Source organism: Pteropus medius, unplaced genomic scaffold (genome assembly GCF_902729225.1).
Source record: "Pteropus medius unplaced genomic scaffold, Ma_sr-lr_union100, whole genome shotgun sequence".
In the NCBI taxonomy this organism is placed as follows: Eukaryota; Metazoa; Chordata; class Mammalia; order Chiroptera; family Pteropodidae; genus Pteropus; species Pteropus medius.
In genome coordinates this window covers 9734544-9751003 of record NW_024347791.1, presented here as the reverse complement: position 1 = coordinate 9751003, position 16460 = coordinate 9734544, and the positions used below count along the sequence as shown (strand labels likewise).

At 32.6% G+C, this 16460-nt stretch overlaps 1 protein-coding gene across 4 annotated transcripts in view; it reads left to right on the top strand.

Annotated features, from left to right (window-relative positions):
- The window catches only part of SCYL2 (SCY1 like pseudokinase 2), a 57314-nt gene that overhangs the window by 30251 nt on the left and 10603 nt on the right, over window positions 1–16460 (top strand). For all 4 annotated transcript variants that reach the window (XM_039878001.1, XM_039878002.1, XM_039878004.1 and 1 more), the window contains 9 exons: window positions 1921–2070; window positions 3285–3506; window positions 3957–4073; window positions 4669–4794; window positions 5727–5903; window positions 7589–7711; window positions 10946–11059; window positions 13699–13831; window positions 15673–15791. In XM_039878001.1, coding sequence (XP_039733935.1) covers window positions 1921–2070; window positions 3285–3506; window positions 3957–4073; window positions 4669–4794; window positions 5727–5903; window positions 7589–7711; window positions 10946–11059; window positions 13699–13831; window positions 15673–15791 — 1281 coding nt within the window. The remainder of the gene's footprint in view (window positions 1–1920; window positions 2071–3284; window positions 3507–3956; window positions 4074–4668; window positions 4795–5726; window positions 5904–7588; window positions 7712–10945; window positions 11060–13698; window positions 13832–15672; window positions 15792–16460) is intronic.

Sequence of the window (16460 nt, the reverse complement as noted above, 5' to 3'; positions counted from 1 at the left end):
TTGTGGAGTCTAATGTGATTTCCCACATTTATTAAGAAGTTGATATACCATCATTTGAAATAATTTACCAGCTGAGACCTACACAGGTTCAGTGACTTCCTCATAGTTGCAAGGCTAGTAAGTGATGAAGCGGAGACAGGAATCCAGATACCTTTTAGTACTGTTTACACCCTTTACTGTTGACTTGCCTTCACGTTGGAAACTATAAAGGATATTTCAGAGAATTCTCATATTTGTTTATTAAGCAAATATTTATTGGTCAGCTATATACCTGGTACAGTTCTGGGTGCTGAAGGTATGGCAGTGAATAAAACAGACACAAATTCCTACCTTTCAGAACTTACAGTAAGTAAATATCTAGTGTATTAGATTATAATGATAAATGCTTGTGGAGAAAAAAAGTGAAGGGGGAAGAGGTGGTAGTTTGGATGCGGGGGTGGAGCAAAGGGGATTTGTGCTTTTGAATGGAGTAGTCTAAAAAATCTACCTATGAAAAGGGGATATTTGAGTAAAGACCTGAAAACAAAGAAGCAGGCCATATAGATACCTGGGAGAAGAATGATCCAGGCAGAGAGAACAGCAAGTGCAGAATCCGTGAGATAGAATCATGCATGACATGTTCAAGGAAATACCTGAGTGGTGCAGAGGAGTAAAAGCTTTTGGAAGGTTTGAGCAGGAAAGTAACATGGTCTGGGTTATGTTTTGTTATGTTACGGAATTAGTCTAGCTGCTGTATTGGAAATTAAACTATGTAGCAGAATAAGAGCAGAAGAAAAGTGACTGCTACAGTAATACAGATGAGGTAGGTGCCAGAGATAATGGTAGTCCAGGATAGAGTAGGTAGCTAAGACAGGGTCAAATTCTTAGCGTATTTTGATGGAGAAAGTATTGGGATTTGCAGATGGGTTTGCTCTATATGAAAAATAGAATAACACAAGATAACTCAAAGGTTTTTATCCAGAGCAACTGGAAAAAGTGAAGCGGCCAGGGGAAAGACTGCAGGAGGAGAGAATTGAAATGTGGGGGAAGCTCAGTTATAAATTCTTTAAAGATTGAGGTGCTCATAAGCATTCAAGGGGAGAGAAGTCAAGAAGGCAGATAATCAGTTCTCATCTTGAGAATGCAGGCCCAGCCTGGAGATACTTGGGAGTAATAAATATATAGAAAGTATTTATAACTACAAATACTGAGAAAGAGTAGATGGAAAACTCAGAGGTCCAAACATTGAATCCAGGAGGTTAGGGTAATGAGGAAGGACCAGAAAAATAAACCGAAAAGCGGTGACCAGTGGAGTTGGAGGAAAACCTGGGAGAATGGTGTCCTGGAAGTTAGAGAGCATTAATTAGTTTGCCAAAGTCTACTTCTGGAAATAGAGATCCAGCCTTCATTTTTGGTTAATAAATCTCATGGTAATCTTAGGCACAAATAGAAAAGGTACCAAATACTAATCCAGTGTGAGAATGATTGAACATCAGTTAATATTTGAAAACTGAGCATAGTACTACTATTCAGAAAAATAGAATTTCAATATGAAGTGTAAGTATCTAAAAACATTAATTAGAATCGAATTGACAAAGATATCTCTTGATATTTACTGTCTCTAACTCAGGAATCAAAGATTTCCTCACTTTTCAAACTCAGGAATTGAGTAAATTTGGATAGCACAGTACTTTTATATTATCTTTTCTTTTGCTCATGTGCGTATAGAAAGGCACTTGTAACCCTGATTATAAAACTGAGCCTTTCCTGTTAATGCTTATATTGTCCTGGCAACTGAGATATCTACACTTTTGCATTTATGATGAAATTTGTTATCTGACATTTTTTATTGGGAGAAGCAGCAGTTATGATTTATAAGACATTTTATTATTGTAATCAAAAGGAGTTTTATTTAATATAAAAATGTCTTTTTTCTTCCAGGTTTCTGAAGGATTGTCATTTTTGCATAGCAGTGTGAAAATGGTTCACGGAAATATTACACCTGAAAATATAATTTTGAATAAAAGTGGAGCCTGGAAAATAATGGGCTTTGATTTTTGTGTATCATCAACCAATCCTTCTGAACAAGAGGTAATGAGCGTTTTAGTCTTCCATTTTTTTTTTTATATTTAAATATTTTTTATTTCTTCAAATTTGTTATTTATTAGGAGTGACTGAAATAAAAAATATAATTGAGTCCCAGTCTTTTAATTTTTAAAGCTGTGGAAATTTGTGATTGCATCTGAAATGGATTAAAGAATTTATAAGCCTCATAAATATAAAGAAATAGGCTACATGGGACAATAGTATGCTTAAATGTATAGAAAATTTCTAGTGTTCATTATAACTAAGAATGTTCTTTAGCTCATTAATTCCACAATAGTTAATGTTACTTGAGAAAAGGATGCTAGAGTTAAACAAATTTGAGAACTATTGGGTTAAGTAGGTTTTTTTTCCCCCCTCAGAATGTCAAATACACTAACAAACATTGTGAATCTCTAGCAGTATTTCCCCAACTTATTGGACCACAGAATCTTCTTTAGGGAGCATGATAGCGACAATAGCAATGATTATAGTAGCTAACAAGTGAGGTATAGAAATAATACAGATGAGTAAATTAGGTTCATAGAATAACCTGCCTAAGTTTAGGCAGGTGGTAAGTGGAGAGCTAGGATTTCAATCTAGTTTTTCTGGTTTCAAAGTACCTGTTACTTAGTGATTATGATAACCTGCCTATATATACTTAGGAAAACACTGCAATATTTCAAGTTTTTACTATATATAGTTATTAAAAGGATGTTGATTTGTTCTAAGATAATTTGTCATTTGGTAAACATTTTTAAGAGAAGCAGAAAAAATTCGTATTGGTGAGTATATACTATGGGTCAGACACTGTGCTGAATCTGTTTTTGATACATTTGTTTAACAGCAACCTTTTTTGAACCTATTAACTAAAACACATAGCTAGGTAGTGAAAGAACAAGGTTCAAACAATAATCTATTTGAGCGCATAAGACTTTGAAGCCTGGGTGTCATAAAACAGGCCAGACCTTTTCACATTCATACCTTTTCTTATAGTGATGATTTGTCTGGAGCTCCAGTAATCTCACAGTTATGATAGTTCTTTTTCTTATCTCTCAATTCATTGCATGCACTTCCCAGATTTGGGAATTTGAGGATTGAAGGTGGTGATGACATTTTTACTTGCATGACTAAGTATAAATTTAAAAATAAATTGTTACTGCTTGATAGTGGTTTGCTTTAATTTGAAATGTTTATGTAATCTTTTTTCTGTCTTATTATAGCCCAAGTTTCCTTGTAAAGAATGGGACCCAAATTTACCATCATTGTGTCTTCCAAATCCTGAATATTTGGCTCCTGAATACATACTTTCTGTGAGCTGTGAAACAGCTAGTGATATGTACTCTTTAGGAACTGTCATTTATGCTGTATTTAACAAGGGGAAATCTATATTTGAAATTAACAAACAAGATATTTACAAGAGTTTCAGTAGGCAGTTGGATCAGGTATTTGCCTTTATATATTTGCTTGCGTTAAAAATGTGTTAAATATTTCTGACCTTTTATAAAATGTGTTCAGAATATTTTCTAAAATGAGATGAGTGTCTCGTATTTGAAGTTTGCATAAAATAAACTTAGCAAAAGTAATTCTGTAACTAATGAGGATTTGTTAAAGTTTGTTACAACTTTAATCATGGCATTTTTTTACTAGAGTGAGTATTGAAATTGTCTGAAATATTGGGCATTTTGTTTTAGGAATAAACAATTTAGGGTATTAAAGATAAAAGTTTTTATTATCTTGCAACAGTAGAATTAGCAATTCGTTTTAATTTAAAAATATATTTTTCAGTAAATTTCAAAAGTTTCTTAAATGCACTATTGGCAATATAAATGCACAGATTTTTTAATATTTTATAGTTATATATAATTACTATTCAAAATTACTCTTTTGAATAGTTGAGTCGTTTAGGATCTAGTTCACTTACAAATATACCCGAGGAAGTCCGTGAACACGTAAAGCTACTGTTAAATGTAACTCCAACTGTACGACCAGATGCAGATCAAATGACAAAGGTGAGTACTCATGAATTCCTGCCTTAGGTAGAGGGACCAAAAATCAGTTAAAGTAGATTAAGTGCTTCTTAAGTAAGGTTTAGTTAGCTATAGTCCTCAGATAATATCTATATTCTTGAATATATTGAATATTCAGCTTCTTTTAATCTTAAATAGTAAAATAATTTATGTAGATAATTGCTCTGATATAAAATTATGATTTCAAATAAACAGGAGTCCAAACAGTTACAGTTAGATGTGCAGAAGTTGTGGACACTCCAAGAATTCATAACTCTCTAATCCACTAATATAAGAATGGGTTTTAATAAATAAATGGTACTCTTTATACCATCAAGATAGTTTACTTAATCTTTCAATATTTTACTAGTTATGTAAAGAAAATGTTACCCCAGCCAACTCAACAGTACTGATTCTGAAAACCTGAACTTGAAAAATAATTTATTACTTATTTATTCTGATTTTTATAATTAGAATTATTATGAAGTTGTCTTTAGCATTTTGCTAAATATTCTGAATAATTTTTCGCCATACTGTGGCAGTTCCAGATATGAGTTCTTTAATATTTATCAAAATAATTTTATTTTTCTGTTTTTAGATTCCATTCTTTGATGATGTTGGTGCAGTAACACTGCAGTATTTTGACACTTTATTCCAAAGAGATAATCTTCAGAAATCACAGTTTTTCAAAGGACTTCCAAAGGTTCTCCCAAAACTGCCCAAGGTTGGTTGTTCATCAGTTTCTTATTATAGTCAGGATTTTAGAATTTAAAGTTTATTTTGACTTAGGATAACTCTTCCAAAGAAATACATATAGCTTTTGCATAAATGACTATAAAAGACTGCAGAATGAAGCCAAAAGTTTAGTGAACCTTTTTTTTTTCTTGCATTGTCCAAAAATAATTAAATAGGATAAAAAAAATTAGAAGGATACCACCTGTGCAAAGGCAGCATTTGGACATTAAATGTCAGAAGAGAAGTCCGTAAGCTGTCATTGTGGTGATCACTGTCTCACAATAAAGGAGATATTTCAGTGTTGATACTGGCCTCTTCAGTTCCTCTAACTCTCCCTTTCTGGCTTATTATAGTCTATAGTACTATAGTCTAAAAATTGTTTGTGAATGCTAAAGAAGCCACTAGTTGGAAAACTAATAATTTCTGGTTGCAGAAATGTCTCCGGTGTTTAATCTGTCAGACATTCATTGATTATGTACTGCTTGTATAGTCCTTTATTTAGATACTATGGAGAATAAAGAGGAAACATAAAAATTGTCCTTTCTCTCAAGGCCCTTATAGTAAGTGTAGCATGCATGAAACAACAATTAACAATATAGAACAGTGTTTAAATTGTCATATGAGTCAAGAGTAATGAAGGAATTAAGAGGAAAAACATCACTGAAAACTGATTCGGGAAGGTTTCTTAAAGACAGAATGGCTATATGTCCCCTTTTATCTGTGGTATTCCCAAGTTACACCTTTTGTCCTGGCATAATTAGCAATAGCACCCCATTTTACTCTTAAAAGTGCCCTAGTTTCAACCATAAATTATATGGTCACTTTACCCAAAGGGATTGGGGATTTTAGACTGTAACTTCAATGTTAATACTAAAGACCTGAAATAAAATTTCATTTAATGAAAACATTTTTGCTTTTCAGCGTGTCATTGTGCAGAGAATTTTGCCTTGTTTGACTTCAGAATTTGTAAACCCTGACATGGTACCTTTTGTTTTGCCCAATGTTCTACTGATTGCTGAAGAATGCACCAAAGAAGAATATGTCAAATTAATTCTACCTGAACTTGGCCCTGTCTTTAAACAGCAGGAGCCAATCCAGGTATGTATGTAGATATTTTTTCCTCTTTATCTGCTGTTATTCAGTGATGTTAGTCAATGATGACTATCATTGAAAACAAATAGGAATAGATATGTGACTTTTAAAAAAGTTGAGGTAAGTATGAGAGACTTTTCTTTTCCCTCGGTCACCTATTTTGCATGTTTGAAGTGAATCATTCCTAAAATTATCCTTCAATTTTCCCAGTAAGTGTCTGCAGCTCTCCATGAATTACCATCTCAGGAAACTAATTGTAATGAGATTTTGCATCTGTTATACTGTTCCCTTTGGCCTATTTGAAAGTTATAGGTTTGGGGAAAGAAATATTTCTTTTTCTCTTACACTTCTAATTATTTCTTTTTATTTGATTTTTATTCACGGTATTTCATTTGTAGATGGTTTATGCTAGTATTTTCTCTTCATTGTATTGTTAATGAAAAGCTTCACCAGAAGAGGGAAAATGCTTATAGCACCCAGAAGTAATATGTGTGTGTATTATAAGTGAAAAACACAATTAGTCTCTGATAATAGACTCTAGTACAGTGTTTATTTGCCAAATTCAAGGCAATCTTGGATTTAAGAGCAGTAGGGCAGTAGGGTTCGAATCTGTTCTTCTTTATCTCCTTACCAAAAGTATGACTTGAATGAGTCATTACTCTCTTAAAGCTTCCATTTTGCTCATTTCCAAAATGAAAGAAGTTGTTTGAGATTAAATTAAATTTTATGGCACATAGTAAATATTTTTACTTGTTTCTGCCATCACATGGCAATAACTTATTAGTAAACTATCAACTGCCTGATTTAATGGCTTTATGACAGTCTGTTTGCAGTCCTTCCCTTGAAAGAAGGGGAACAAAAGGAAGTCGGTGGTGATAAGGCAAGAGTTCTTATGGCTAAGGAAAGGGGAGGTGGGGGACTGTAAGCTTCGAATCAGAATTACGCAAACATGGTCAAGTGCTGGGGGGGGGGGGGGGTGGGGCGGGGCGGAGGGGTGGGAAGTAGTGAGCCACATATTCACTAAGCTATGCATCAGTCAGAGTAGTCTCCTAAGAAACCTAGCACCTGAATTCTTATTTACTTCCGTTCTTTGGTTCTCTTTTTCCCTTAGTAGTCTAGCTAAAAGTTTCTTCTGAAAAATTTTAACTGAGCCTTGGCAAAACTAAGTATTCAGCATAAAAAGAAGGGGCAGTTTGTTACTTATAATTTAGGTATATGGTGGCAGCTAGGTGAAAGGACGGTCAGGGAAAATTAAAAATGTTTCTTTCTAGAATTTTTCCTGGCAGTCCTTGTTTCTGTACCTTTTATTCTGCTCTTGAACTTCATAGAAATTTGAGAGATGGAGGTTAGTTCTTTGGGCCATCTGACTTTGCCACCCTCAGGCTTTAATTTTTTTACCCAGTAGCTTTCCAGATAGTTGGTACTTGTGGGCGAGTGATATATTACTGAAGATATGTGAAAGTTAGGAAATTAGTCTTTATTTGTTTAAACTTAGTGCAGATGTTAAATATTGTGCTTCTAGAAATATAAGAGACTTGATTTGTATGTTTTTGTCTTCCATGCCCTCAGGCTAGCAACATGGTGAGTGTCAAAAATATATAACTTATTCTTTAGAAGATACTTTAAATTTTGGCATAAAAAGTCTCATAAAGATTCTGGACTTTAATACGTTGTTCCCTTTTTCTACACAGATTTTGTTAATTTTCCTACAAAAGATGGATTTGCTACTAACCAAAACTCCTCCTGATGAGATAAAGAACAGTGTCCTGCCAATGGTTTACAGAGCACTGGAGGCTCCTTCCATTCAGATCCAGGTATAATATTTGATATTTTTCCCTTTAATGACAATTTTGATTCTTAAAGCAAAAGAAAGAGGTAAAGTGCATTTGGGATTTGGGTCATAAATCTTTTATATAAAACTCATAGTATATATAAATCCATTGAATTGCATTATACTCTGTTACTAAAATGTACCCAATCTTTACTACTTTAAAGAAGTAATTGACAAATACCTGTATTAAGGAAGTAAAATGATACACTGCTTTTATCTATCAGAAATGTACTTATCCAGAAGGTTTGATTTATTATAGTTTGGATTATTATATACTTTCTTCCTAAATGAGTGATTAACTAGGAATGAAATTATCAAAGATATAGATGCCTTTTTCTTATGAAAACATTAGTAGGTTTCTCATATTCATAATTTTCTTTCGTGCTTGGTAACTTAATCTTCTATTTAGAAGTATCATTGCTCCTGCATTGCAGTTAGTTTGTGTAGCAGGTAGAAAAGCAGATAGTCATTTAGTGTGTCCATTTCTAACACATTTATAGTCATGCCGTTGTGTCACAAAGGTGATGTTAAAACACCATGTACTTTGCCCAACATTTAATTTTGTAGCTTTGCTATTAAAATTTGATTCTAGGGCTCTCTGGGAAAAAATTTTAGATCACTATTAAAAGTATAATTGAGGGGTTTTTGTTTGTTTGTTTACTTTGGAAAATAAATGGTCGTGTTAAGAACATGATTTTGCATGTTAAGAACGTGCAAAAATGGTTTCATATTGAAGTTTATAATTTCTTTGTTATTATGGAAATTCTGTATTATAGTATAGATTATAGTAAAGAAAAACAATTTTAATTTTTAAAAGTTATTGACCAAAAATTTATTTTTTTTAATGTGAGCCTAATACCACATGTAAGGTCACTTTTTTTTACTTATTTCAGTCTTTGCTAAGTTCTTTTGTTGATTCATAGTTGTGAAGTTGATCTTAAAAATTTTATTCTTTGTAAGATCATGCCTTCTTAAAGGTAAGGATATGCTGCCTTTGCCTCATTGGCATGGGATGGTTGGGGAAGGTATACTTAATCCTACTTTTTAGCCCTTTCCAAAAGCATCAGTTGTAGCTTGCTGAAACATTCCTGCAGGCTGTGTGTAGCCAGCCTGGTTTTATATTCACTGAGATTAGGGAGGAGAGGGAAGTGATATGAAAGGCCATTTGTCTCAGTACACGGGTTGGTTTTGCCAATAAGTATCAGCCAGTATTTTATTGAAATTGTTAATATATAATTCACATTGACTTGTGCAACTTTGCTGAGTTTTAGAAAACAGCATTTCTGATATTTATTCAATATAAGCATTTAGTCACCAGTCCAGTGAACTGTTATCAACATCGTTTGGTAGGAGTCTGATAAAGCCTGTCTAAGCTGTGAGAGTTCTAAAGCAATAGCACGAAACAAAAATCTTTTCCTCAAGCTTTCATGCACGTAGATGGCTTGAAAGTAACTTCTGAAATTCATTTTTGGAATGATATTTTTAAAGAAGTTTAGGTGTATTTAAAGAGGCTAGAGAGTTTAGAAAAACATTTAGAAAAGTAGAAGATGGTTTACAGAAGTTAGGATCCTTAGAAGCATTAATAGAAATATATCTGTGAACCAGTTTTTTATATTATTTCCCTTTAAAATTAAACATAGAAGCTATGTTCCTTCTCCCCTCTCCACCATCAGTTATAAAAGAAGATAAAATCTGAGGCAGAAATTTCTGAGAATGTGTTAATTGGACTTCCGTGAGTTTTTCTTTCAATCTCCTGTTTTTGGGTTCTTCATCCTATCTTCTGAGGAGACAGCTCTCTTCTCTTTTTGCTAAGTGATTTAATCACAATATAAGATTTGCTTCTTTGTAACCTACTGCTAAATTATACAGTAGGGTCCTCCTCACCCCCTTCAATTAAAGTCTGATCTTTCTTGAGTATGGTATCCTCTGGTAATAGAAGCACAGTATCTCACTTACTGCTCACTCTTGTTCATTCTCTTCTCCTACCTATGGAAAATGGTCCCTTAAATGTAGCTTTTATTTCTTATCCTCAATGATGCCACCCACTTAATTATTATAGTTTTGAGTGGATAAAAACACATAACTCTCTTAATATCTGTCTTTTAGAAATTGGGGAATAAGTTAAAGTAAATAAAATACTTTTCAACACTTTGCTAACAGATTCTTGGTAGTTAATTCATTTCTCTCTGCTGACTACAAATAAATGTTCTTAAGCTTACCACGTTGTCAATAACTCCTTTGCTGATACATATACTTCCATTTTCTTCAGTAATTCTTTCTCTTATGCTTTCTACAAATATCAGTCTGCCCTTATAAGATATCTAAGAAGTATGTTCTTCAGCCCATTAAGTTCTCAGTCATTTTTTGTTCTTTTCCTTTTCTCATTTAATCCCCCTTTTTCTCTATTATCCTCATTCAGAGTTCCCAGTTCCAATTCTTTACACTGTGGCATGGCAGTAGTTAACAAGAATGTTTTAAATGATTTTTTTCTTGTTTTTATAACTTATACTTGCTTAAATTTCAGAATTTGGAAGTACATAAAAATATAAAGAACTAAACTAAAATTCTCTCTCAGAGACGCCCAGTCAGCATTTCCAGATCTCTCCTTCCAGTCTTTTTTCCGAAGCCTATAGACAGACACATGTATATACACATTTTAAAAACTTCGATTATATAATAATGTTTTATTGCATTTTCTCCCTAATATTATTAAACAGTCTTTTAAGGTATTTTTTTAATGCTTGTTTTATATTCCATCATATTGATATATGTAACAGCTAAGAAATTCCATCATATGGATATATGTAACAGCTAAGAGGAATAGTTTTACATAACCTTGGTCTTAATTATTCCTCATTATAAAAGAAGAACAACCTAGATGTTCCTAAGTTTCCTATTTTTAAAAATAAATGAAGAATTGTGTTATCAGGAAGAGAAATTAAGAATGAGACCAGGGAATTTTGGTACCGTAGACTAGTTTTATGACCTAACGATTTTGAGTAAGGTCTTCTAAGCCTGTTTTCTCATCTGTAAAATTGAAAACTGATAAAAACTATTCTTTTATATAGTTAAAAGGACCAGTTGTTATAACATACAAAGACGTTTCTTTCAAACTGTGTGACAAATTAGCTATGCAAATGCAAAATGTTTTTTAATAAATGAGAGAAAGGGTGAAAGAGTCTTTCCCTAAGATTGATCTGATTTATTTTCTTAATAGGAACTCTGTCTAAACATCATTCCAACCTTTGCAAATCTTATAGACTACCCATCCATGAAAAATGCTTTGATTCCAAGAATTAAAAATGCATGTCTTCAAACATCTTCCCTTGCTGTAAGTAATTGCATATTTTTGTTTTTCTTGTACTTCTCATTGGTTTAAATAATTTTCTTAGTTTAATGACCCTTTATAGTTTGTTCATATATTTTATCTTGACTATAGGTAACCTTGACTATAGGTAGTACTATAAAAGTGAGCAATAGCTATAGTTTTCTCTGATATATAATTTTACAATAGTGCATCATGGATCTTATTCCCTGTCCCTTAACTTTGAGTACTTCAATAAAAAAAATTGAGTAATTTCTTTTCCTTAATCCTTTTCTGCTTTAATTCACAATTTATTTTGTTGGTAGTTTTAAAATAATCATGAGAGTTTAACTTGGTGTGTGAAGCCTGAAAACTTTTGAATGGCTTCCTTTTATAACATGCCTTTATTTTTAGTCATCTACCTATAAATTGATCCCCAGCTTACTCACTTTCAAAAAAAGTAAAGGGTACAATAAAGCAATGCATTACTAAGAATATAAGTGAAGAGAAATAGTTGTACTCAGAAATCTAAGATAAGGGTAGCTGCCCTCTTTGAATACAGAATTTTAATTCTAAGTTACTTGGTAGTGAAGGAAGTAGAATAAATGACATTGTTTCCATTATCTTGTCTTGGAAGCAATAAATGTTCCCAACCTTTTCTCTAACTAAATCATAAGATTTATATCACTGATATTTCTTTATAGAAGTAACATTGAATACTCTTCTTAAATAGCAGCTTTAGGAAAAAAAGAGGGAGAAATGTCCTTCCTTCACCTGATCAGTTCTTATACTGATATTTTGAGAGCAGGCGTATTATTACATTTGCATTTTGTAAAGATGGTTCTTGAGAAATCTCATCCATCTTTTTTGGGTGAAATGTGAATTTAAATAAAAATAAATATCTGTAACTTAATAGAATTATAGGCAAAAGTAATTTAAATGACATGATTTTACCTTATTGCTATTCAATCCATATTAGTTCATACTTTTTTGGTAGAAAGTCTCTGAGTTGGAAAACAGCACCAAAGTAGGAAAAAATATCATTGTTTACTGAAGTGAACATGGATGAAATGAAGTTAAGAAACCTGAGTTCTTATTCTGACTCTGCTACTAATTATCCCTGTGCTCTTGGGCAAGTCATTTTACCTCTCTGATCTCTTTCTTCATCAACGTTAAAAGGATTTGAAATGAAGTCGATTTCTCTGAAATTTTCTAATTTTATGATTAAGTTTTCAAGATAGGTGATGGTAATATACAGTTTAAAATTAAGTTTTCAAAATGCCCTTTAAAAATCACATAAGCCATGTCATATTTTATGGGAGCATACATTTTGTCAAAGTAGATATTCTAGTTCAGTTCCAAGTATGTATGCAGAGTGAGGGGGAAAGCATGGATACTTAAAAAATGATCTATATTAATGCCCAGTGATGTTTATATCTCTTTAAGATGCCAAATGAACCCTTAGAAGCATGTTGTTTACAAGGAGTTATAATGAATATAATATTTGGAATAATAATTTGGAATGGATTTGCACTGTATATACCCTTTTCGGTACTTCTCCCTTCAGAATGGCAAATGTGCATTCCTGAATTGCATTCAGAGGCATAGACCTCTAAGGTCTAAAAATTCTAACTAGGAAATTGCTGAAACATGAGTCGTGAGTTAGAATTGTAAATAAAATAAATATTAAATAAATTATATGCAGAGTTAGATAAAATACTCCAAGAGCTCTAGTTCTTCATGACTTAACATATTTTATACATCATAAGAGAAAAATAAAGTTAAACTAATATTTCCAGTTTATGTGTATTTATATACATACACACATAAAGAATGCAGCAATTCCTTTTAAGACTGATTCTAAGAGCAAGTTACACCTTTAGATATCTTTTTGAATTTATGCTATCCCTTGTGTTTGAATTTCAGAAAATAATTATATGTTATTTTTCAGAAAATTCTCATCTTCCTTGCAGAAATAGAGACAGTGGTTTTTAAACTAAATTGTTTTCTTCTTTTTTTAGTTTACTTTTTTTTTGAAAAGTGGAGTTTCATTGATTGTATGATCATGGCTCATTCTAGCTAAAAAATAGGGTGGGAAATATTTATCAAAATAGTCAAATGAATATAGACAGAATTTTGATAAAAGAACTCTTAAATATCAGGTTTTAGTAACTGTATTAAAGATATATTTAGAAATAGAAAACTTTATGTAGGACAAATATAGATACTATTTACATGTTGCTAAAACATTTAGTTTAAGAATGAATTGAACCCGAGTTAGAGAAAAATACTTGAAGCCCAGTAAAATGGACTGCTTGGTGGGAGAATGTAGTCCTTTTTATAATTCAGATGTCCCCAAAGAAATGTTCTTAGTAACCATATATAGTAAAGCTTCTCAAGTCCTAATCACTTTATTAAAATATGATACAAGTCATTCCATACCTTTAAGTAACTAGTGTACTGGTAAAGCCATTATAAATTCTTTTTGAAACAAGTCAGGAGAATTAGTAAATATGTGAATTTCATATATAAATAAATGATGAGAGCTTTTAAACTTTTATTCTTGAGATTTTAACATATCTATAAGAATGTTAAATTTATACTTAAGTATTTTGTTCTAGATTGCAAAGACTTAAATGACTAATTCAATTTACCTCTTTTAATAGGTTCGTGTAAATTCATTAGTGTGCTTAGGAAAGATTTTGGAATACTTGGATAAGTGGTTCGTACTTGATGATATCCTGCCCTTCTTACAACAAATTCCGTCCAAGGAACCCGCAGTCCTCATGGGAATTTTAGGTAGCTTAAACCTTAATGTCATTTGATACTACTTTATCATTTTACAGTCATGGAAATCAATCTCTAAAACCATTGTATTCTCCTTTCATTCAGTACATTTCATGAATTGCATTCAGTAATTGAAGAATGATGGGATAAATGCCATGATATAATTTTTCTTTGTGTTAATTTTAGTAAAAGCAGTAAAACTTTGACATTTACAAAAGAATATGACATTTGGCAATCCTAGCTTCACAAATATCATGATATCATGTAGTTATTCCTGCCAAATTAAAGGCAAACAAAGCTACTTAAAATTCTGATGCCAGTCTTAATAGTAATACCTAATGTTTATTTGGTACCCAGTTTGTAAAAGATGCTGTGCCAAGTATTTTCTCTGCATTATTTTGTCCCCACTGAAATCCAGTGTATAGGTACTATTCTGCATTATAATCAGCAAACTAAGGTTCAGAGAGGTGAATTAAGTTACTCAAGATTATACAACTGGTAAGTGGTAGAGCTGGTTTTTAATTTAGGTGCATTTAAACCTTAACCAGTATGTTTCATTGCTATGTGATGTGCTATTGAAGCGTATTAGCCTTACAGCACAGTCTGTTCTATCGGCATAATTACACATTACTCTGTCAAGAAACTGAAATTGTTTATAGATAGTTAAAGCTATGAAAGTCCAATCTGGAAATGCTGGGGGTCTGCTATACTATTAGAAACAGACATAGCTATAAGAATCACAGAAACATTAAAAAATTCACTTTTTACTAAATTTGAAGTTCTTTGTTAATTTTGAAGAAAAAGTATATTACTCAGCTATGAATTTTTAACACATGCTATAATGCCTGATCTATAGCAAGCCCTCAGTAAATATTTGCAGGGATGGTCAGCAAATAATTTGTGAACCTTTGGAGATGTAGAACTTTTAGGATATGATATGAAACTTTTGGGCTCAGCAATTAGTCGTCTTGAGAAGCAGTTTGTCATAGTGGAAAGAGCCCTAGCCCTAGTCCTGGCTGTCAGTTCCTGGAGTGATTTGAATAGTTTCTTCACCTGTCAAATAAGGATAAAAATAATATCATTATAAATGGAGTCTTGTGAGAATTCATTGAGACACCTGAAGGGAAAGTAATAAGTGTGGTGCCCAGCAAATGAGCATTTATTTAATAGGTTCTCAGTAGTTATTTTTTAAGTACGTAAGTGAAGTATACAGTAACAGGAGAATAATAAGAGGTGGTGTGTTTTAAAGCTTGGGTTATATACAAAACACAACTCAAAAGAATTAGGAGAATGAGGAACAATTGTGCTCAGTTGACCAAAGGAAGGCTTTGTGGATAGGTGTAACAAGCAGGGTGTTGAAGGTCAGGTAAATAGGTAAGACAATAGAGAAAGATTGTGTGGAGTTGAGTTCAATTATTAAAATTCAAACATGTTGGGTCTGATTGCTTAAAGAGGTATTCAAAGGTGTAGGACCTATACTTACACACTTTGAAATAGATATCTCCAGTTGAGTGAGAGGTCTGAAATATATACTTAAACGTTTTCAGGATAGAGGGCATTTTGTAACTTTACTACTGCACTCTAGGAGCTGTACCCAGTTCTGATTGGCTTTTAATGTTATACTATTATTAAATGTGCATTGAACCCAAAATAATACAGGATAAATATGTCATGGTGTTTAAACCGAAGATAAAGCTGAAATCCTTCTGATCCATATGTAAGAGTATCCTTATTCTAAGCACTGATAAGGAAAAATTTGTAATTTTACTGATTATCAAGAGATTTTATATAGATAACTGTTTTCCTCATATGTGGTGTCGAATTATACAGTGTGTCTTATTCTTTTCTATCAGGCATTTACAAATGTACTTTTACTCATAAGAAGTTGGGAATTACCAAAGAGCAGCTGGCTGGGAAAGTATTGCCTCATCTGATTCCTCTGAGTATTGAAAATAATCTTAATCTCAATCAGGTAGGAGTAGTTTTGTACTTTATTCAATTTATTCAGCCTACTGTTCTTTGGCATTAAATATATAAACATATTACACATAAATATTGTTAAAACAGTGAAAAATATGTCAGAGTTAAATGAAGAAAGTTTGTGGGTTCAAAGTAAGGAGTATGTGAGGTAGAAGGGTGGATTATTGAAGGCCTCATTGGGAGAAAGTAAATGAGCAGAATGTTGAAAGATGTGTAGGATCTGGGGCTACCTCACATTTGCAACTGGGAGGTTGACATGAATAAAGAAACATTAAGGTAATGTGTCTGGGGTGTGTAGTTGTTTATTGTTATGTAGCAAATCAACACAAACTTGATTGTTTAAAACAGCATGTGTTTATTATCTCACAGTATCTGTGAGTCAGCCAAGTCAGGGCATGGATTTTATGCTCAGAATTTCTCATATTCCTGCAGTCAAAGGCTCTGTTGGTAGATGGATCTGCTTCTCAGCCCATTACATGGTTCTTGGCAGGATACAGATCCTTTTGGCAGTTCCTGACTCTCTGTTAGCTGGATGCCACTGTAAGCTCCTTGCTTCATTGGCCTCTCCAGCATGGCAACGTGTTTCATCAAAACTGGAAAGAGAGAATTTGTTAGATGGAAGGTTACAGTCTCAGAATGTAATCAGAGAAATGCTATTTTA